Source organism: Drosophila miranda, chromosome XR, assembly GCF_003369915.1.
Source record: "Drosophila miranda strain MSH22 chromosome XR, D.miranda_PacBio2.1, whole genome shotgun sequence".
NCBI classification, from domain to species: Eukaryota; Metazoa; Arthropoda; class Insecta; order Diptera; family Drosophilidae; genus Drosophila; species Drosophila miranda.
The window spans coordinates 12,379,295-12,399,263 of NC_046674.1; the positions used below are offsets into that span (position 1 = coordinate 12,379,295).

Sequence of the window (19,969 nt, forward strand, 5' to 3'; positions counted from 1 at the left end):
CCGCTGAGCGCGGGAGGGGTGGGGGGGGGGGGGGCATAGGAGCAGCAAGAGGCAGGACCATTAGTGGGCCATAAGTTGGCTGTCAATTAGCCCGATCCGACTGCGTCTCCGTCTGCTTTTTCGACCGCGGCTGCCAACCCAATTTTGTCGGCGACTCAATTGTGAGATTACCGACTCCATTTGGCCAGCATCAGACATTGCAGCATTATTACCGCATCGCTGGCAAAACCAGACGTCGTTTGATCCACTTTCCACTAACCCACTCAAAGAGTATGCCCCTCTGCCACTCCACGCCCGTCCACTCCTCTCATGCTGCTTTGATTTTCGCACATTTAATGCGATTTTGCGCATTTGCGCGTTTGAAATTAAGCGAGTGACGAAATGGAACCACAACCAGAGCCCGAGCCCGAGCCAGAGCCAGAGCCACTCGAAGACACACACGCACCACAAGTTGAGCGTACACGCAGCGGGGAAAATAGATTTTCTGAGCTTGCAGCAAACTTGCATGTCCATCGCATTGGCCTGACAGTCTGCTCTACTCCGCTCCGCTCTGCTTGATTGAGTCCATGCGAAAATGAAATCGAAATTGAATCAAAATCGGAGTCCAAATCTGAGTTCGAGTCCGAGTCCGAGTCCATGTCGGAGCTGAAGCTGGAGCACACGCTTCACTGGCCGATGTCCACTGGCGCCATGTCCATGACGTTGATGTGGTGCCGGTGGTTACGCAAAGGCATTCCCACACTCCTCCATCCATTGCTGGATATTTCAATTAGTGTTTTATTCAGAGCTCTTGCTTTTGTTGCGGGTCACAGTTGGGGGATTATGCAAAGTCTAAGGATCCCCGTTCGAATCTGCAGTTTGTGCGAGTATTTAGTCTGGTATATTTTTGGTATATCACAAAAAAAAAAAATAAAAAAATATAACATATAGATATAGCTTATAGATAGGGATTCCTTCTGCTGAGAATCTAATACTCTTCGCTGCTCTCCTGCTGCTGACTGTGAGCATCGGCCTCGTCGTAGCCCTCCTCGCTGCTGCCCTCGTACTCCTGATGGTCGCCGCCACCCTCCTCGTCTTCATCTCCTCCTCCCTCCTTCTCCTTCTCCTTGTCCTCTCCGTCGCCCTCGCCATCTGCCTCGTCGTAGTCCTCGTGCACCTTGTAGTGGCCATTGTCCTGCTCTTCTTCGTCACCAGCAGCGCTCTCATGTCTCACCTGTTCGTCCACCGATGCACCACCACCGCCTCCACTCGATCCGCCTTCAGCATCGCCATGGCCGTGCAACGTTTTCACACCATTCGTGATAACCTCCGCCTGGAAGCCATTGGCATCGTCGGCGGTGTATTTAACCACACGCAAGGTGCCATCAGGATCGACTACGCTGTGTGGATTCCGTGACGTTAATGAATGCGCTGACAAGTTGTTCCCCCAATTCACCAACCTGTAGACCTACCTGTAGACGCCCCGCACCTCGTCGCCGTTGCGCGTCTCTTTGCGGTTCTGCAGCACACGCGTCTTGCCATCTTCGACGCCATAGGCGAAGCTGTACTCGGGCCGTGCCACATAATCGGTGCGTCCGTTGTGGACCGTCACCAGGCGCTCTGGCCCCGCCACCGGACCCTCGAAGCGCGTGTAGGAATAGCCGACGGCCGAGCACACGCCAATCATTCCGAGTCCCACAATTAGCCCCAGCAGCGTGTGGCAGGCGCGTGCCATCTTCCCCGATGCAACACGGAAGCCGAAACAAGTTCCCGCTCCCGCTCCAGCTCCCGTCTCCGTAGTTACGCGTCGCCTCTTCATGGCTCTGCTGATTTATGGATTGTTTGGCGGGTTTTCGGTTGTATTTCGAGAGGAGTTCAATCCTCTGCAGCGGCCGCGTTCGATTCTCGCATACTAAGCGTGAAATATGGCACTTGTTCAATATTTATATAGGCATCGATCGAGCCCTGGGTAGTATCCCTCCGATGTCCCTCCGAATGTGGCCACAAACATTTCGTCTGGCTAAGTATTTCCGCGAAATTATGCGCTTCATCAGTCAAGTGGAACTGCTGGCCAGAGCCCCACGGATGCGATGCGGTCAGCCGGTGACGTTGTGCCCCGATCAGCAAATTGCATAAAAATGTACACAACCCTTCCCATGACGTCACTGATTTTTATGAGCCAATAAATTGCAGGGAAAATAGCAAGGGAAAACAGACGAGCTGTTTTGAGCTGGGTTTTGAGGAGCGGTTCGTGTCAGTTCATTAAAAACGTGTTTAAATGCCATGATCTCTGATTGACCATCGCACATCGCCTTCATCTCCGTACAGCAGACAATCCCCCAATCCCCGAATCCCCCTGGCTACTCAATTTGTTCAGCTTGAAAATCGCTTTAAGTGCGTTCAGTTTTCCAGCCACGAAAATCGAACATGGAACCACTGCTGATGGCCAAGATAAGCCACCTCCGCGGAGCAGACGCAGCTGCATTCGAGTTGAAGCTTTGACCTTTTTTCGAGGGTTTTGACAACCAACAAAAAACAAAAAAGGCAGCCAAAATATGGCTATTATTTCGGCTACTTCTAATTTATAAGCAACGCGCATTGGCTGCCATTGTTGCTGCCCCGTTGCCCGGCTGCATGGAGTTCGAGTGCTTTGCGGCATGAAAAATGCATATATCATTGGCCTCTGGTACTTGGCGGCAGTTTGTTGTGCCCCTTAAACAGTAGTCAATGGATAGGGAGGGGGTGAGGGGATGAGGGTGCCACCTCAGCAGAGGAGGAGGCACTAGAGGACTGGCTATCGTGGGAAAGCCCGCTGTCCGTATATGTGTGCGGAAAGCGTCGCTTAATTACCCACATTACACAAATGCTGCTGCTGCTGCTGCTGCTGCTGCTGGTTATGGCCATGTCTATGGCTGTTGGCTGACTCGATGGTAAGCTGGTGGCTGTGGCAACAAGAATCGCACATGGATCGGTGGCTATTGCTCATTGCGAATCTCTTTTGGCTGCCATTAACGTAATTAAGACGCAGTTCGTTGCCCAAGTCTTTCGTTTTGCCCTTTACGGGCTGAAGCAAAATGTGTCACTGCATTATGACTCCATCTCCAACACTCCAGTGCCGCAATGCAAATGTCTCGGCAGATCGCAGGTCTATTAGGAGCAGATCTCAGCCACATGCCACCGAATCATGTGTTGCCTAAATAGTAGTCGCTCGCTCGCCTCTCTCTCCTTCTCCTGCTCTCACTATTTTTCTCCCCCTCTCTAAGATCTCTGGCCAGATAAATTGCACATGGTGTTCATGGTGCCTCCGGTACTCCCCCTCCGGCTACATTTCTATGGCGGATTATGTAAGGCCTCCATCTTCTGCTCCCCTGGCTAGACCCATTTTCAGACGGGACTGGGACTGGGACTGGACCTGAACAGCCGCCACTGCTCTGGTTGAACTAGCTTTGCTTTTCGTTTCATTTTTATTTGCACTCCTTATTGCAACAGCACTCACTCACTCACTCTCACACACTCACACCTAATGAAAATGAAAATTAAAAGCGAAATGAGTCAAATTTGATTCAAGGCGGTAGGCAGTGGAATTTCCATTCAATCAATAGGTTTGTTTTCTCAAAAGCAAAACGCGCAAAAATGCGTCGAATTAGTTGCCACAAATATTGTTTAGTGTACACGAATATTTTTTTTCCATCATGATTTGTGCATCTCGTTTGGTAGCCCTCCACCTGGGCAATGTCTGGTCGAATCGACATTCTCGGACACGGAAGCTGAATCGATTCGCTGAATCCGAGAATCCATACCCATCCTTCGGCATCCAGAAGGGACCTTTAATAAACGTTTATGGAGGGAATAAAAGGTTGAAAATCCGTCGTAATATGTCCCCAATGTCATATGTTCGGGCTAAAGCTTTCGCCCGGAATCAAAGATCACGCTGAAAGAGAAAAAGTTGTTCGCTTCCATTTGTGGTTTGCCGATTGATGGACTGATTGATGCGGATCGCCTCACCACCTGGTCTGGTCTGGTCTGGCCGATTCCATTGATGATTGGCAATTAAAATTGCATCTGATGCATGGATTAGCTCACGTCTGATACGTGCGGCACGCTGCTGCTGCGCTCTGACCCATATCGATGGTGGTGCTGCACCGTGCTGCAGAGCCGGCTTGCCGCGTATGTTGGTCAGTGGTGCGATTGCCAGACCGGGTTGCTGCCGTGCTTCTGCTGCTGCTGCTGCTGCTAGCACCATGACATGGCAAATGGCTACCGGTTCGCTTTGCGTCGTTCAGTTGTGGCCCATTTCTGGCATAGACATAGACTCGCGGCTTTCCTCCACTTCTGCCTTGGTTTTTGGCTCTATATTTGCTACAGGCAAATTAGTCAAATGGCAACAATTATATAATAATCTAGTTATATTTAACCGAGTGTCCAGCCAAGAAGTGGGCGTTGCATGTTTTCCTTTCACTTTTTCGTCTCCTGGAGAGCCGCCGCCAGAGAGACCAACAGCTGCTCCACTGCCAGGATATATATCAAAAAGCACGATTATACAATGGCCCAAACACCGCACAGCCGAACAGGCGAACAGCCGCTGAGCGGCATGTAATTCTTGGCCAAGTCTGCAAACAACTCCAAACAATTGCCTGGCCAGCCAGTGGTCTGGTCTCTAAGAGTATATTCTCCGATCTCAGCTTTTCAATTGAGACATTATTCAATTTGTGACAATCGCGAGAACCGCAAACCAAAAACGAAACGAAAACTGAAACAATTAACAGCATTTCGGCGATTTCCCAAAGCGATGTTCTAATTTTCGTGGAAACAGAAACATTTTCTGTTCGTTGGTCTCTCTTTTTCGGGGTCCAAAGTTGTGAACTGAACATTTAATGAGCACCAAAATCGTAAATTTAATTTATATCGTTTTCTAGGCTTTTTGTCAGACGACAAATTTCGTAATTTTTTCTTTTGGTTTTTTTTTTGTTGGTTTTTTGTTTTTGGCTGTAGATTCGTGTAAACTATGCCGACTCAGCATGGAGGCATGGTGGAATGGTGGAATGGAGGCAGCTTGAAGCATGGCCCGGGTCCCAGTTGCATGTCAAAGGCGCATGAAACGCCGCCAGCCTGCCACAAGAATCAAATGACACTCGGCCTGGTCAAAAAAAAACAAACACACACACAAAAACACAAAACAAACGTATGTACTCGTATCTATGCAGAGAGTATGATATATCCAAAAGACTCGCAGTGTGTAGCCTTAATTGGCACCTCGACACTTGGCCAGGAGTCGCAGTCGCAGTCGCAGTCGCACTCGCAGTCGCAGTCGCACTCGCAGTCGCAGTCGCCTGCTGGTGGGCGCTGTGTAGGTGCACTTGATGGTGTCCCCCCGTTTGAGGCCTGTGTGAAAAATTTATGTTCTGCTCGGGTTTATTTCCACCAACACTGTCGATAGTGGCATTTGTTGCTTAACCCGCGTTTTCGCACATTCAAACACCGTCTTGGCCAGGCGCTCGACAGCACTGGGGAGCTGATATTGGTAATGGCAGTGGCGGTGACGGTGATGGTGGCGGTAGCGCTTTATGATTAAGTATCTCAGGCAATGATCACGCAATGAATATTGACATGACTTACGCATGTTACGCATACGAATTGATGGGGGGCGAAAGATATGCACATGTGTATGGGTTTTTTTCGGATCAATAAAGATGGAAAGAACAGCTGGAAGATGCCACACCTCTCATTCCAACTTTGGCCCAGAAATGTCAGCGATTATCGAAGAATTTCATTAGCTGCACCCTCTCCAACATCCAAAAGTCGAATACAAGCAATTTCGAGCGGCTTAATCGTTTTAGAAGAGCCCGCCCACCTCCAAACCATATGCAAAACACTGAAAACCAATTTCCAATTTTAAAGCTCAATAAGTCAATTAAAAATGCGCATTCAGAGTTCAGTTCCACAAGCAAACTCGTACTCGTACAACAGTCCCAACATCTGTAAACCGATTGATTGTAATGACTTGGCCTAAAGATCATAATTATCAGTGGTTGCTACCGCAGGCAGCAGCACAAGCAGCAGCAGCAGCACCAGCATCAGCAATAAAACATATCGTTAATTAAACACACAATCAGCGGTGCAATGCGATGCGGAGAGGAGTGCAGAGAACCCACAATAATTGGCGTTTATTAAGAGAAGGCGAAAGCCAATGGTAATTGACATTTAAGGCAATTCATTAACGCGGCAAACACATCTGTGCGGCTGCGGCCTGAGCAAGCCAACTGACCAACAAAAAAACTGTGGATAATCATGCACCAGATTTGTGGAAATCTGTTTTTCACATGCCCGACTTAAAAATGCTGTCTTGAAGTTTGCTGTTGTTTTCTTTTTCCTACGAATTTGCATACGCGACGACAACGGCGCCAAAGTTTAGGCACAGTTCTTTCCACTCGCAGTTCCCAGAGACGCAGACGGGCTTAGAGTTTTTGGGGGCTCGAGTTGTGCTAGCAGCAATCACTGTTACATGCATAAATCAGCTTAATTGCTGTATTTAAATTCTAAACTTGGAGTGCGTGGACGGTCTTATAGTTGATTTTGGTTCAAGTTATAATTTATGCATGAATTTACTTTTTCAGTCAGCCACTGATTAGTGTTTGACCATCTGATTGGCATTGCTTCGATGCAAATTTGTTTTGAAAGTATACATATAAACTTTATTGGATGGTAGAAAATCTTGTTTATATCAACTGGCAGTTTCAAATCAAATTTAAATTTATCAGTGCTGCTAAACGTTTGAATAGGGTATAAAGAAGTCCATCGGCTGAAAGGAAGGTAGTGTTCAAATGACATAACATTTAGTACCCACTGCCTTGACCTTATTTGTTTAAGCCTTATTTTGGACACCATCCAATAAAATGGAGTACTCAAAAAAAGCATAGATTGTAGCAGAGTATTAAAATACTCTCCACGGAAATTATGAATCTTGAAGAATTTTAGCGCATCACAGGTGAAAGAATCGGTATATTTACGGTATATTTCAAAATTAGACGGTATATTTCTGAGGGTCAGACCGTACCTTTTATCGACCAATGTACCAAATTTAGCGCCATTTCCCAGGCCACATCGAATCAGCATCGAATTCATGATAGATTGGCATCAATATCTTATTTTTTCCAAACATTTCGGAGAAAAGTACTTCAAAAAGTGCAGAACGGAATATCATATGAGATAAAAACGGACAAAACTTTTGTTAAAACTGACACAACATGTAGTAAATAAGTAGGAAATATGTAGTTAGCGTGTAGTTACCATGCAAAATATAATTGGAAATTGTTGCTAGCCTTTTTAGTTTATTTTATTATTTAATAAACAATCCAATAAAGATGGGTACTTAAAATTTGCCAGTCTTGTAGGAAGTTGATTCATTAAACTTATGCGTCAGTATAATTTTGGATATTTTGTAACTGTGACGTATTTTTGGTATATTTCTAAGGGTCAGACCGTATAACTTATCGATAAATCCTCTGCTTGCGCGGCATGAAAGCAAATAATTGTCAAGTCAAGAATTGTTAATAAATTTACAAAAATTCGTGCAATTAAAGCACTAAAATGTCGACAACTGAGGATATTACTCATCCTATGAGTGAAAAGAGTCCCGAGATGGAGAAATATGATCAAGAAGAGACTGATACCAAAGATGTTTCACTGGATGACATAGAAGGCAGCAATCGCTCCGAAGGAAAAACGGAAAGTATTGTTACAGTGCTAAGTAATCCAAACAAAACGAATGCCGCCAAGAAAGCCGACGCTGCAGCTATGAAAGCGGACATGAACACGGAGGAGATGATGGATGTCGATGGATCTTCATCTCATTCGACCGCCAATGAAGGAATGAATCCATCAACAGAGCGCGCTTTGGCCAGCAAGAAGCCCCCAGCTCCTAAGATGGACTGGAAGAAGAATCTCCGTATTCTCATCTCCAATATGTATATGAATTCGAAAGACCGTCTGCCCGGAGCCTGTATGCCCAAATGTCTGCGAAATACGAGAGAATGCGAGGATAAACACCGCGCTGCAATGCTGCCAGATGTGCCGAACTTTATGCTGGTGGAAGATCTGAAGAGAACTCTGCGTGGCCACCACTATGACACCTTCCTGGACATGGTGGAGATGATGGCGATGCAATGCGTGTACCCTGGAGATGGTATCTTTGACAGGCTCATTGACCTGGTCATGGTAAGAGAGTGCTCCTTGAACTGAGTAAAGTAAAAGAGCTGAGTACCCTTTCCCTTTTCCAGATTCTGATTGCCAAAAAAATAACTGTCAAAGAGCTGGCGGACATCTATAGAAAGGCGATAAGCACCTTCTTTCTCCTGGTCGATGCCTTCCCGCCCTGCTGGACGTGCTTGCGCCCATATTACTTGAATTTTCTGCGCGTCCCGAATCCGACCATTCGTAGCGCCCGTACCGACAATGGGACGCAAAAGCTGAAGTTCTATCTGGATCTTTTGGAGGAGATCTTGCCGCAATGCAGCGATATGGAGATCCGCACGATGACAAAGCCCTTTGAGGAGCACGTATTCAATTTCACGGATGAGGAAGAACTAGACATGTCACAAGAGACGGCATTCCTGCAACATGTGCAGGACTACGACTGGATAAGTGGCAAACTCTGTCTAGATGACTTCAAGAATCTGTCGCCTGGGGCACGCCTCTCGCGAGTCTGCGATGTGCTGAACATGCTCTGCGGGATCCTTGAAATAGAGTTCTTGTCCTGGCTGGACCACGACCGTCTGCGCCAGTCCGAGTCAGAGATGTTCAATGAAGAAACAAAGCCGTTTGCCATCCATGTCTTTGGAATGTCGGCAACAATGCGGCTCACGGATATTGTGCGCCAATTAATGCGTTTGTACGGCTTGGCGGCGGAAAAGTCCATGTACCCCGACCGTCTAGAAATACTGCAGGTGAGTATTCATTGTATGTATATATTAGCCATGCCTCCTAACTCTTTCCCTTGAGCATCAGCGCCTTATCACACTCGTTGTGGAAGTCAGCAACACGGCTGAGCTGAAATACGTGGACAACAATGTGACCTACCCGAACCTGGGTCCGCAGACCCGCCTGCTGATTGCACAGTTCTTCAAGATATTCAAGTCACAAAATCCCAAGCACATCAGCACCTACATCAAAAGCATTTCGCAGCTGGACCAGCCGTATCTTCGCTTCGAGTTCACCGATTACTTTCTGCAGCTGTTTTACTTTCCCAGAAATGTGGCGTTCGGGCCGAAGAAGGTGTGCGATGAGTTCAATGAGAGGCAATGGTTGAAATACAAGCCAAAGAGTGAGATCGAGGAAGACGACGATGAGCAACTGTCGCGGGAGGATTATCTGAATATACTCCTGAACGCGCTAAAGGACTATGACAAATGGATGAATCTGAAGGGCTTTTGGAAGTTTATGCAGAACAAGGAGCAGGTGCAGCAATTGCAGACCCGGACCAGCAGCCCACTGGCAACTCCTGTGGGCATCATAACTGGCGAAACGTTCAAGGCCTTCGAGCTGAGTGAAATGGAAAAGGAAGTGCCTAGCTGGAAGAAGCGCCTCAACACTAAGGTGATTCTGGGCAGGCCCATGGTGAATTTGCCAGTGGCCAAAATCAATTTGGTCGAGTCATGCGGTCGCTATAGCAGCGATGTGCGTTACATACGCTATCTGCGCCGTGTGCTCGTAAAGGAAGTCCAGTCGGAAATCGATGTAACCGATTGGTTGGACTATCTAAATGGATTCCTGTGCGACGACGAACCACCATCAGAGCCGGCATCGCCCCGTTCCTCCCCAGCGTCGGACCCAGAAGAAGCCTAGTGGCGCTTCGGTTCAAGTATTTCTTAAATCTTTATCTCACCAAATGTTAAAATATGAAATTAGTTATTTTATGTTTACTGAAAGGACGCGCTGAGCGATTGTTCGTTGTGAAGAATGTAAGAATAATGCATTTAATTCATTTTCCATTCATTTCATAATTTTCATTTTCTGTATTTCTCCACTGCAAATATATATTTATATATTTATGCTTTAACTAAATACACATTTACGCACACATTTACATATAAATACAGCTACTACGCATGTACATACATTAATAAATATACATATACTCGTATATAGGTATAAGTACGGTGTATAGTTATACAATATTATCGCGTTTTGTTTTTAAGCATTTTGCTTTGCTTTGCTTTTTTGTTTTGCAGATCTCCTTTTTCGTTTTGTTTGTCTTTGTTAATTTAATGTCTAAATTTTTTGAGTTTTACATTTTACACACTCAACTATCATTAAGTTGGGCTCTTAAATGCTAATCTAACTACGTCACTTATTTATTTAAAAAAAAAAAAATTGTACGCGTGGGGGATGGTGAAGGAAGGAAAGCGGTGTTGTGTCGCGCATAGGATCTCTGACATTATTTATACGATGCAATCGTTGGCGGCGGGTCTCCAGGTCGATGCAAATTTGTTTTGAAAATATATAAACTTTATTGGATGGTAGAAAATCTTGTTTATATCAACTGGCAGTTTCAAATTAAATTTAAATTTATCAGTGCTGCTAAACGTTTGAATAGGGTATAAAGAAGTCCATCGGCTGAGAGGAAGGTAGTGTTCAAATGACATAACAGTTAGTACCCACTGCCTTGACCTTATTTGTTTAAGCCTTATTTTGGACACCATCCAATAAAATGGAGTACTCAAAAAAAGCATAGATTGTAGCAGAGTATTAAAATACTCTCCACGTAAATTATGAATCTTGAAGAATTTTAGCGCATCACAGGTGAAAGAATCGGTATATTTACGGTATATTTCAAAATTAGACGGTATATTTCTGAGGGTCAGACCGTACCTTTTATCGACCAATGTACCAAATTTAGCGCCATTTCCCAGGCCACATCGAATCAGCATCGAATTCATGATAGATTGGCATCAATATCTTATTTTTTCCAAACATTTCGGAGAAAAGTACTTCAAAAAGTGCAGAACGGAATATCATATGAGATAAAAACGGACAAAACTTTTGTTAAAACTGACACAACATGTAGTAAATAAGTAGGAAATATGTAGTTAGCGTGTAGTTACCTTGCAAAATATAATTGGAAATTGTTGCTAGCCTTTTTAGTTTATTTTATTATTTAATAAACAATCCAATAAAGATGGGTACTTAAAATTTGCCAGTCTTGTAGGAAGTTGATTCATTAAACTTATGCATCAGTATAATTTTGGATATTTTGTAACTGTGACGTATTTTTGGTATATTTCTAAGGGTCAGACCGTATAACTTATCGATAAATCCTCTGCTTGCGCGGCATGAAAGCAAATAATTGTCAAGTCAAGAATTGTTAATAAATTTACAAAAATTCGTGCAATTAAAGCACTAAAATGTCGACAACTGAGGATATTACTCATCCTATGAGTGAAAAGAGTCCCGAGATGGAGAAATATGATCAAGAAGAGACTGATACCAAAGATGTTTCACTGGATGACATAGAAGGCAGCAATCGCTCCGAAGGAAAAACGGAAAGTATTGTTACAGTGCTAAGTAATCCAAACAAAACGAATGCCGCCAAGAAAGCCGACGCTGCAGCTATGAAAGCGGACATGAACACGGAGGAGATGATGGATGTCGATGGATCTTCATCTCATTCGACCGCCAATGAAGGAATGAATCCATCAACAGAGCGCGCTTTGGCCAGCAAGAAGCCCCCAGCTCCTAAGATGGACTGGAAGAAGAATCTCCGTATTCTCATCTCCAATATGTATATGAATTCGAAAGACCGTCTGCCCGGAGCCTGTATGCCCAAATGTCTGCGAAATACGAGAGAATGCGAGGATAAACACCGCGCTGCAATGCTGCCAGATGTGCCGAACTTTACGCTGGTGGAAGATCTGAAGAGAAGTCTGCGTGGCCACCACTATGACACCTTCCTGGACATGGTGCAGATGATGGCGATGCAATGCGTGTACCCTGGAGATGGTATCTTTGACAGGCTCATTGACCTGGTCATGGTAAGAGAGTGCTCCTTGAACTGAGTAAAGTAAAAGAGCTGAGTACCCTTTCCCTTTTCCAGATTCTGATTGCCAAAGAAATAACTGTCAAAGAGCTGGCGGACATCTATAGAAAGGCGATAAGCACCTTCTTTCTCCTGGTCGATGCCTTCCCGCCCTGCTGGACGTGCTTGCGCCCATATTACTTGAATTTTCTGCGCGTCCCGAATCCGACCATTCGTAGCGCCCGTACCGACAATGGGACGCAAAAGCTGAAGTTCTATCTGGATCTTTTGGAGGAGATCTTGCCGCAATGCAGCGATATGGAGATCCGCACGATGACAAAGCCCTTTGAGGAGCACGTATTCAATTTCACGGATGAGGAAGAACTAGACATGTCACAAGAGACGGCATTCCTGCAACATGTGCAGGACTACGACTGGATAAGTGGCAAACTCTGTCTAGATGACTTCAAGAATCTGTCGCCTGGGGCACGCCTCTCGCGAGTCTGCGATGTGCTGAACATGCTCTGCAGCATCCTGGAAAAGGAGTTCTTGTCCTGGCTGGACCACAACCGTCTGCGCCAGTCCGAGTCAGAGATGTTCAATGAAGAAACAAAGCCGTTTGCCATCCATGTCTTTGGAATGTCGGCAACAATGCGGCTCACGGATATTGTGCGCCAAGTAATGCGTTTGTACGGCTTGGCGGCGGAAAAGTCCATGTACCACGACCGTCTAGAAATACTGAAGGTGAGTATTCATTGTATGTATATATTAGCCATGCCTCCTAACTCTTTCCCTTGTGCATCAGCGCCTTATCACACTCGTTGTGGAAGTCAGCAACACGGCTGAGCTGAAATACGTGGACAACAATGTGACCTACCCGAACCTGGGTCCGCAGACCCGCCTGCTGATTGCACAGTTCTTCAAGATATTCAAGTCACAAAATCCCAAGCACATCAGCACCTACATCAAAAGCATTTCGCAGCTGGACCAGCCGTATCTTCGCTTCGAGTTCACCGATTACTTTCTGCAGCTGTTTTACTTCCCCAGAAATGTGGCGTTCGGGCCGAAGAAGGTGTGCGATGAGTTCAATGAGAGGCAATGGTTGAAATACAAGCCAAAGAGTGAGATCGAGGAAGACGACGATGAGCAACTGTCGCGGGAGGATTATCTGAATATAATCCTGAACGCGCTAAAGGACTATGACAAATGGATGAATCTGAAGGGCTTTTGGAAGTTTATGAAGAACAAGGAGCAGGTGCAGCAATTGCAGACCTGGACCAGCAGCCCACTGGCAACTCCTGTGAGTGAAATGGAAAAGGAATTGCCCAGCTGGAAGGAGCGCTTCAACACCAAGGTGATTCTGGTGAATTTGCCAGTGGCCAAAATCAATTTGGTCGAGTCATGCGGTCGCTATAGCAGCGATGTGAGTTACATACGCTATCTGCGCCGTGTGCTCGTAAAGGAAGTCCAGTCGGAAATCGATGTAACCGATTGGTTGGACTATCTAAATGGATTCCTGTGCGACGACGAACCACCATCAGAGCCGGCATCGCCGCGTTCCTCCCCAGGGTCGGACCCAGAAGAAGCTTAGTGGCGCTTCGGTTCAAGTATTTCTTAAATCTTTATCTCACCAAATGTTAAAATATGAAATTAGTTATTTTATGTTTACTGAAAGGACGCGCTGAGCGATTGTTCGTTGTGAAGAATGTAAGAATAATGCATTTAATTCATTTTCCATTCATTTCATAATTTTCATTTTCTGTATTTCTCCACTGCAAATATATATTTATATATTTATGCTTTAACTAAATACACATTTACGCACACATTTACATATAAATACAGCTACTACGCATGTACATACATTAATAAATATACATATACTCGTATATAGGTATAAGTACGGTGTATAGTTATACAATATTATCGCGTTTTGTTTTTAAGCATTTTGCTTTGCTTTGCTTTTTTGTTTTGCAGATCTCCTTTTTCGTTTTGTTTGTCTTTGTTCATTTAATGTCTAAATTCTTTGCAGTTTTACATTTTACACACTCAACTATCATTAAGTTGGGCTCTTAAATGCTAATCTCACTACGTCACTTATTTATTTAAAAAAAAAAAAAAATTGTACGCGTGGGGGATGGTGAAGGAAGGAAAGCGGTGTTGTGTCGCGCATAGGATCTCTGACATTATTTATACGATGCAATCGTTGGCGGCGGGTCTCCAGGTCAGCAGTAGACCCACCCTCCACATAATATCATTAACATCCTTGCGATGGACTGGTGAGAGAGTATCTCAAGTGTGAAAAATGATTTACATAGATCGACTTTAAGCGGTATTTAGAAAATTACTCTGCCAGGCTTCCTGTCGCGGCGTGGGGGAGGGGGTTCTGTTTCGAGGTTCGGGTTTCGTTTTAATTCGTTAACACTACACATTTATCAACATTTATTTAGTATTTATTCAATATATTCTAGCGTTTGTCTAATGTAATTTATCCTTCTCCCGGTTTGCATGTGATTTCGTATACATTTCAGATTTTCGTTTTGTTGCGCTTTGAAATCTATAGGAACTTGACGCAGGGGTCGACGGGGAAACCCGTGCTGCAGTTTTAAAATTGTGAGCGATACGATACGAGTACATAACAAGTTTCAGTCGGGGGCTGTGGGCGAAGGGAACGGAACCAAGGGTCGACGAACATCAAATAAAATACTAGTCGCAAATTATATTTTTAGAAAATATTATTTTCGCTTTTTGTTTGTATTTTGATTGATTTACATTTTGGGTAAACTCCTTACCGCCGCCGCTCGCTGTATTCATTCGCTTTGTACATACAAAAATTGGAGTTGGGCTTTGTACAGAACTTGCTTTGCTTTCCTATCGCATAATCATATCATTATCGTAGCATTAGCATTAGTTTGTGCTTACTTCAGTAACTAATATTTAGACGAAGGCTAGCGTGACAGGTTTTCTTTTCCAAGTTGTGCCAATTATGCAGAAATTATAACTATTACAACTAATCAATTAATATTAACAAAACGTTTCATTACAAACTATGGCTCTGCATTTCGACCTCTTAAAACTATAAGAATTTTTTTGTTAGCGGTTTTCTCATTATCGGTTTTTCTCCTTTAAGATTAAAATTTTAAATAATTATGCTAGGAATTGAATGAAACAAATTGAATTTGTGTAAACCCAGACCGCAGAACACCCGTGTAAATCGTTTCACAAGCTGTTTCTGTTGTTACTGAACGAAAGTTTTTACAAAAATAGATCAAATAAACCACTGGAAACTCTGACTAAGTCAGGTCTGTACAATTTCCCTTTAGATTTAAATGCTAATTAAAACAATCTAAAAGTGGTTTTGATTAAAAAGATATTGAAATTTTAAGTGTTTGCACTTTGTGAAGCTATTTTCCTTTTCTTTACTTTCTTTTCTCTTGTTTTCGTTTAGTTTCGTTTACGCTTTGCTTATTTCACATTTTATCGACTTAACGCAATGACTTTTCGCTTAATAGTGTGTTTAGTACTTAAGCAAATTTTGTTTCTTTCTAGTTCTGCTCCTAGTAACGGGTTACGATTAGGTTTATTTACGTGAATAGGAAATTGGTTAATCTATTGCCTCGTGAGTGGATTGCGGGGTGGGGTTGGGTGTGAGATGCTGGGGGGTTCCGCTGTCACACAGCAGCAGTTCTTTAAGGGTCTGGTCTTTCTTCAGGTTGGATGTTCACTTTTCGGATTTCTGATTTCTGTTTTTGGGTTTTCGGATTTGCTTTTCCATAGAGCGCTGTGTGCTGCTGCTGTGGTGTTGGCGGTCTGCCGGTTAGCTACTTTTGAAGCGTTTTGCTATACATTCATCTTGGTAAGTTCTTAGTCACACACTTAAACCTTAACAACAACAACAATGTTCGCTACAATTAAACAACTAACAACAACGTAAGCGTACACACCAAACATGGCTCACTTCTTGCGCGATCGCTGCTCCTCGCCCTCGCCCTCCTCCTCCTCTTCCTGTTCTACTATCTGCTCGTGGACATTCTCCTCCGCCTTGAACATGTACTCGAGGAGCAGCTGATCAGCTCATCCCTCGCGCTGCGTTGCCGACGCCGCAGACGTCGGCACTGTGGTCACACCATTCGATGGTGACTCGACCTTAATCACTCCAAGCTGCTGCAGCTCTTCGCGCGTGTGTTGAATGCGGCCCACCACCACCCCATTCATGGTGACAAAGTTCCCATCCGCTGTCACAGCTCCCAGCTGCATGGCGCTGGACAAGTCGCCCAACGAGGCCACATTGAAATGATGGGGAGAGCTGCCATTTCCATGATGAAGAAGCTGCTGCTGTTGCTGTTGCTGGTGTTGCGCCACAGACGTGGTGGAGGGCAGAGTGGTAATAGTTATTCCTCGCTGATGGTCGATGTGGTGGGCATGTGCATGGGGAGGAGTAGGATGCGGATGCGGAGGCTGTTGGTGGTGCGGATGCTGTTGCTGTTGCTGCGGCTGATGATGGTGCTGCTGCTGATGATGATGATGCCCCGCCAACGCCATCCGTCCTAGTCACCCCTCCTCCTCCTCCGTTTTGATCTTGACAGGAACGTAGACCTTGTCCATGACATGGATCTTTATGTGGTTGTTGAGCGTGCTGGACTGCCGGAATTGCTTTTTGCATATGACGCACTCGAACGGCTTTTCACCTGCAAATGAGGTTTGGGATTAGTTTGGAATTTCAAGGAATAAATCAAGCACCGTCCCCCAATCAGGGGATGCATTGTGATGATCTGTGGATCATGGTCGCTCACCCGTGTGGATCTTGATATGATTCGCCAGAGTGCTCAGCTGACGGAAATGCTTGGGACAGTAGTTGCAGTTGTAGGGCTTTTCCCCCGTATGGATCTTCAGATGGTTCGTCAGCGTGGACGATTGACGGAAGGTCTTATCACAAACGTTGCATTTGTAGGGCTTCTCGCCAGTGTGGATCTTGACATGGTTGGTCAGTGTGCTCAGCTGCCGGAAGCGTCTATCGCACACGGTGCAGTGGAAGGGCTTTTCCTGGTCTCTCGCTCCTCCGCCTCCGCCCCCGCCACCGCCAGAGTTGGCATTACTGCCAGTCCCCTCGCCCTGGTGCTCGCCATGGCCATTGGCTAAATAGTGATCATTCGACATGGTCGGGCTGTGTGTGGCCAGGTGGACAAGATGCGGCGGAGGCGGCGGCGGTGGCTGCTGCTGGTCGGCCGCTGCCGCCTGAGCCGCCGCGGCCTGGGCAGCCGCCATTGCTGCAGCCTGAGCGGCACTATGCGCCTCGGCCGAAATCGCAGTCAGATGCATTTGGAAGGGTAAGGCAAGTTCCGCTGGAGCTGGAGGCGCTGATGCTGGTCCCGAGGACTGTTGCTGCTGCGCTTGTTGCTGCTGCGCCTGTTGCTGCTGCGCCTGTTGCTGTTGGTGGTGCTGCTGCTGTTGCTGCTGTTGTTGGGCCGCCGCTGCCACATGACCGGGATGAGTGGTCTGTGTGACCGTATCATTGTTGTTGTTGTTGGCAATCGTCGTCTGCGGCTGAGAGGCCACAATAACAATGTCACAGTTGCTGCTCATCGCCGTGGCAGCAGCATGGGCATGAGCATGGGGCAAGCTCTTGATATGCATCATGGGCAGCTACCAGTGCACTGGAGTTGGGAGTGCGAGTAGGAGAGTGGGAGCTGGATCAGGCTCTGGAGGGGAAACAGGGAATGAGTTTTCTCTGTATCGGAATCGTAATCGTACGCGCGAACTGGGCACGGACTTCTTGAACAGAAACTTGGCGAACAAACTAAGATCGATTGATGCTCAAAAGCGCCACGACAGATTCATCTTGGTTGTTTCTGCTTCTGCTGGGTGGTTGTGGGTTTGTTGGTGCTGCTGCTGGTGCTGGTGCTGGTTAGTGCCTGGAAATTAAGTGGAGAGGAGAGAGGGATTAGTGGGCTGTTGACTGGCCGCGGCGGCTTCATCAGATGATGTTGCCCACCGCTTTGGTATGCAAAAATATGTGAGGAATTCCCCCAAAACACACATACAAGACACGAAATACCTAACTGCGAAATTATAAATCTAAATTATTCAATGGCTGACACAATTCCCGAACGCCCTTCCCATTCCACCAACCATCCTCCTAAGAGTTAGTTCTATTCAGACTGCCTTTAAAATGTGTTTTTCTCTTTTCGCATAAATTATAAAACCGACGATTATGCATTTTTAAACAAAATAAATACGCGCGCGCGCCCAAATGCATGTAACTTTCAGAGCTCTGGTTTTTACGTCCCCATCGGTCGGACAGGTTCCTCGGCAAGCAATCCCGCCCCCTGCCATCACACCACCACCTTCCCCAACAAAAAACCTCTCTCACACACACACACACTCATACACACACATGCATGCACACGTACAATCTCTCAGGTATCTTTTTGGTTGAATTGACAGCGTGTTACTTTCTCGCAAATTACATGTGTTTCCCAAATAAATATAAATATATAATGATGGGCAATATCGTTATCCAATTAGAGAAAGTTGGCAGGGCGAGTGTCCTGGCAGTAGGGGGTCTTCCTTGTGGAGAGAGCCTATTTTGGGCGGGCTTTTGTGGTGAAAAATTTTCCCTTTTTTCAAAAGCAGTTTTTCCACTAACACGTTGCCTTGCCTTGCCCCTCGTTGCGGCCCATAAGCGACAACCACTTTCAGTCGCTCGCACACACACACTCGCACATAAACGCACACTCACAGGCATTGACTGTAAAAGCTCTTTTGAGGTTAGGAGACAGACTTCTTCTATTTTGGAGCTCGTTGTTAAATTTTCATTGTTTTTCTTATGGCTAAAGCACTCTGCTTCTGGCTAGACAATTGGGCTGTGCAGTTGGCAGTCTTAGATTTTTCACACACATTGACCTACCTTTCCATTTTGTGTGGGGCCTTTCAGGTTTAGATTTCCCCCCGTTTTACATCATTTTCCGCATTCGAGTGTGTTGTCTTGGGTCTCGGCAGGTCAAAACAGTGCACGCGTTCCGCTATCAGTTGTTTAAAGCTAGGCTTCGAGCATTTTTTGTTGCTGTGTGTTCATTTATAAAAATGTTAGAAAAATAGTACAAATATTTTTTTTCTTTTTTTTACAGTTTCGCGTACAAATAGATTGTTGATAGTATATCGATATGAACGATATTTTAATTTTTGATACGATAATATCGGTGCGATATTTTTTTCGACGACTGTATCAAAAATCGATATCGAACACTGAACGAACTTAGCACAATTAACGAGCACAACTTACTGTTTGTAAATTCTTCTTGCAGATCTGTCCTTCTTTCCAAAAAATTTCCTAATATATGTCACCTGAACTGCGATAAAATAAGTATTAGAGTTTTGACCCTGGTCGACATGATCCGTCCATGATCAGACATCATATTCCTCGATTTTAATATTCGGCTTAATATTACTAGCTAGCTAGGACCCTTAGCACTGAACATGTACTTTTATTCGTTTAATGAATCAATTTACTACAAGACAAGACAATTTTAAGGACCTTTTTATTATACCCTTTTATTTGATTGTGTTTAAACTAAGGTTTCAACAAAAAAGGGCAAAGCATAAACGTAAGTGTGCTCGCAATGTTACGTTAATGTTAACGTTGCTGGTAATTTGAACACTTGTTGCTTGTCACACAGTAGACTGGACATTTGTGTACCCTATTGCTTTTATTGAATGCTTAAATTCTGTTTTCTGAGCTGCTTTGACACCTAGTTAATATTGACCTTTTTGAAAAAGTTTATTAGGATATGATTAAAAAAGAGAATGTGTAAGATATGAATATTAGTTTATAAGATTTGAATATTAGTTTAAGATTTACTCATCGATAGTATTCTAAGAAATACCAATGTACTCGATATATCGATACTTGTCCTCGACAAGTATCGATATGCCAACACACATTCATTCGAATACGCCCATCAAGAAAGAAGAACATATAAT

General features: G+C 45.0%; 4 protein-coding genes across 5 annotated transcripts in view; 2 read left to right on the plus strand and 2 right to left on the minus strand.

Annotated features, from left to right (window-relative positions):
* The window catches only part of LOC117186233, a 29,764-nt gene extending 19,613 nt beyond the window's left edge, over positions 1-10,151 (plus strand). The window contains exons 2-4 of one of the 2 annotated variants that reach the window (XM_033386682.1): positions 7,451-8,193; positions 8,256-8,921; positions 8,977-10,151. In XM_033386682.1, coding sequence (XP_033242573.1) covers positions 7,567-8,193; positions 8,256-8,921; positions 8,977-9,819 — 2,136 coding nt within the window. In that variant the 5' untranslated portion in view covers positions 7,451-7,566 and the 3' untranslated portion in view covers positions 9,820-10,151. The remainder of the gene's footprint in view (positions 1-7,450; positions 8,194-8,255; positions 8,922-8,976) is intronic. The other variant, XM_033386684.1, reaches the window with a different exon arrangement.
* Positions 850-1,939, minus strand: LOC108151360 (pro-resilin). The gene is made up of 2 exons (XM_017279919.2): positions 1,452-1,939; positions 850-1,379 (listed from the first exon to the last, which is right to left on the minus strand). Exons 1-2 carry the CDS (start codon positions 1,796-1,798, stop codon positions 968-970), a joined length of 759 nt encoding a protein of 252 aa, XP_017135408.1. The 5' UTR covers positions 1,799-1,939; the 3' UTR covers positions 850-967.
* A 1,096-nt stretch (positions 10,152-11,247) lies between the features above and the next one.
* Positions 11,248-13,915, plus strand: LOC108151352. The gene is made up of 3 exons (XM_017279909.2): positions 11,248-12,005; positions 12,068-12,733; positions 12,795-13,915. Exons 1-3 carry the CDS (start codon positions 11,379-11,381, stop codon positions 13,578-13,580), a joined length of 2,079 nt encoding a protein of 692 aa, XP_017135398.2. The 5' UTR covers positions 11,248-11,378; the 3' UTR covers positions 13,581-13,915.
* Positions 13,916-14,416: 501 nt separating this feature from the next.
* LOC108151354 (adult enhancer factor 1) lies at positions 14,417-19,150 on the minus strand. Its single transcript, XM_033386685.1, is given in 4 exon segments — positions 14,417-16,677; positions 16,783-17,688; positions 17,760-17,901; positions 18,897-19,150. Coding segments are annotated over 2 exon segments (1,458 nt in total). The 5' UTR covers positions 17,627-17,688; positions 17,760-17,901; positions 18,897-19,150; the 3' UTR covers positions 14,417-16,063.
* Between the last annotated feature and the right edge of the window lie 819 nt (positions 19,151-19,969).

Excerpts from the sequence above, each read along its gene's own strand:
- LOC108151360 (XM_017279919.2), bottom strand. The coding sequence starts at position 1,798 with ATGAAGAGGCGACGCGTAACTACGGAGACGGGAGCTGGAGCGGGAGCG. Across the intron at positions 1,380-1,451 it reads GAGGTGCGGGGCGTCTACAG|CGTAGTCGATCCTGATGGCA; the intron begins GTAGGTCTACAG and ends GAATCCACACAG.
- LOC108151352 (XM_017279909.2), top strand. The coding sequence starts at position 11,379 with ATGTCGACAACTGAGGATATTACTCATCCTATGAGTGAAAAGAGTCCC. Across the intron at positions 12,006-12,067 it reads GGCTCATTGACCTGGTCATG|ATTCTGATTGCCAAAGAAAT; the intron begins GTAAGAGAGTGC and ends TCCCTTTTCCAG. Across the intron at positions 12,734-12,794 it reads ACCGTCTAGAAATACTGAAG|CGCCTTATCACACTCGTTGT; the intron begins GTGAGTATTCAT and ends CTTGTGCATCAG.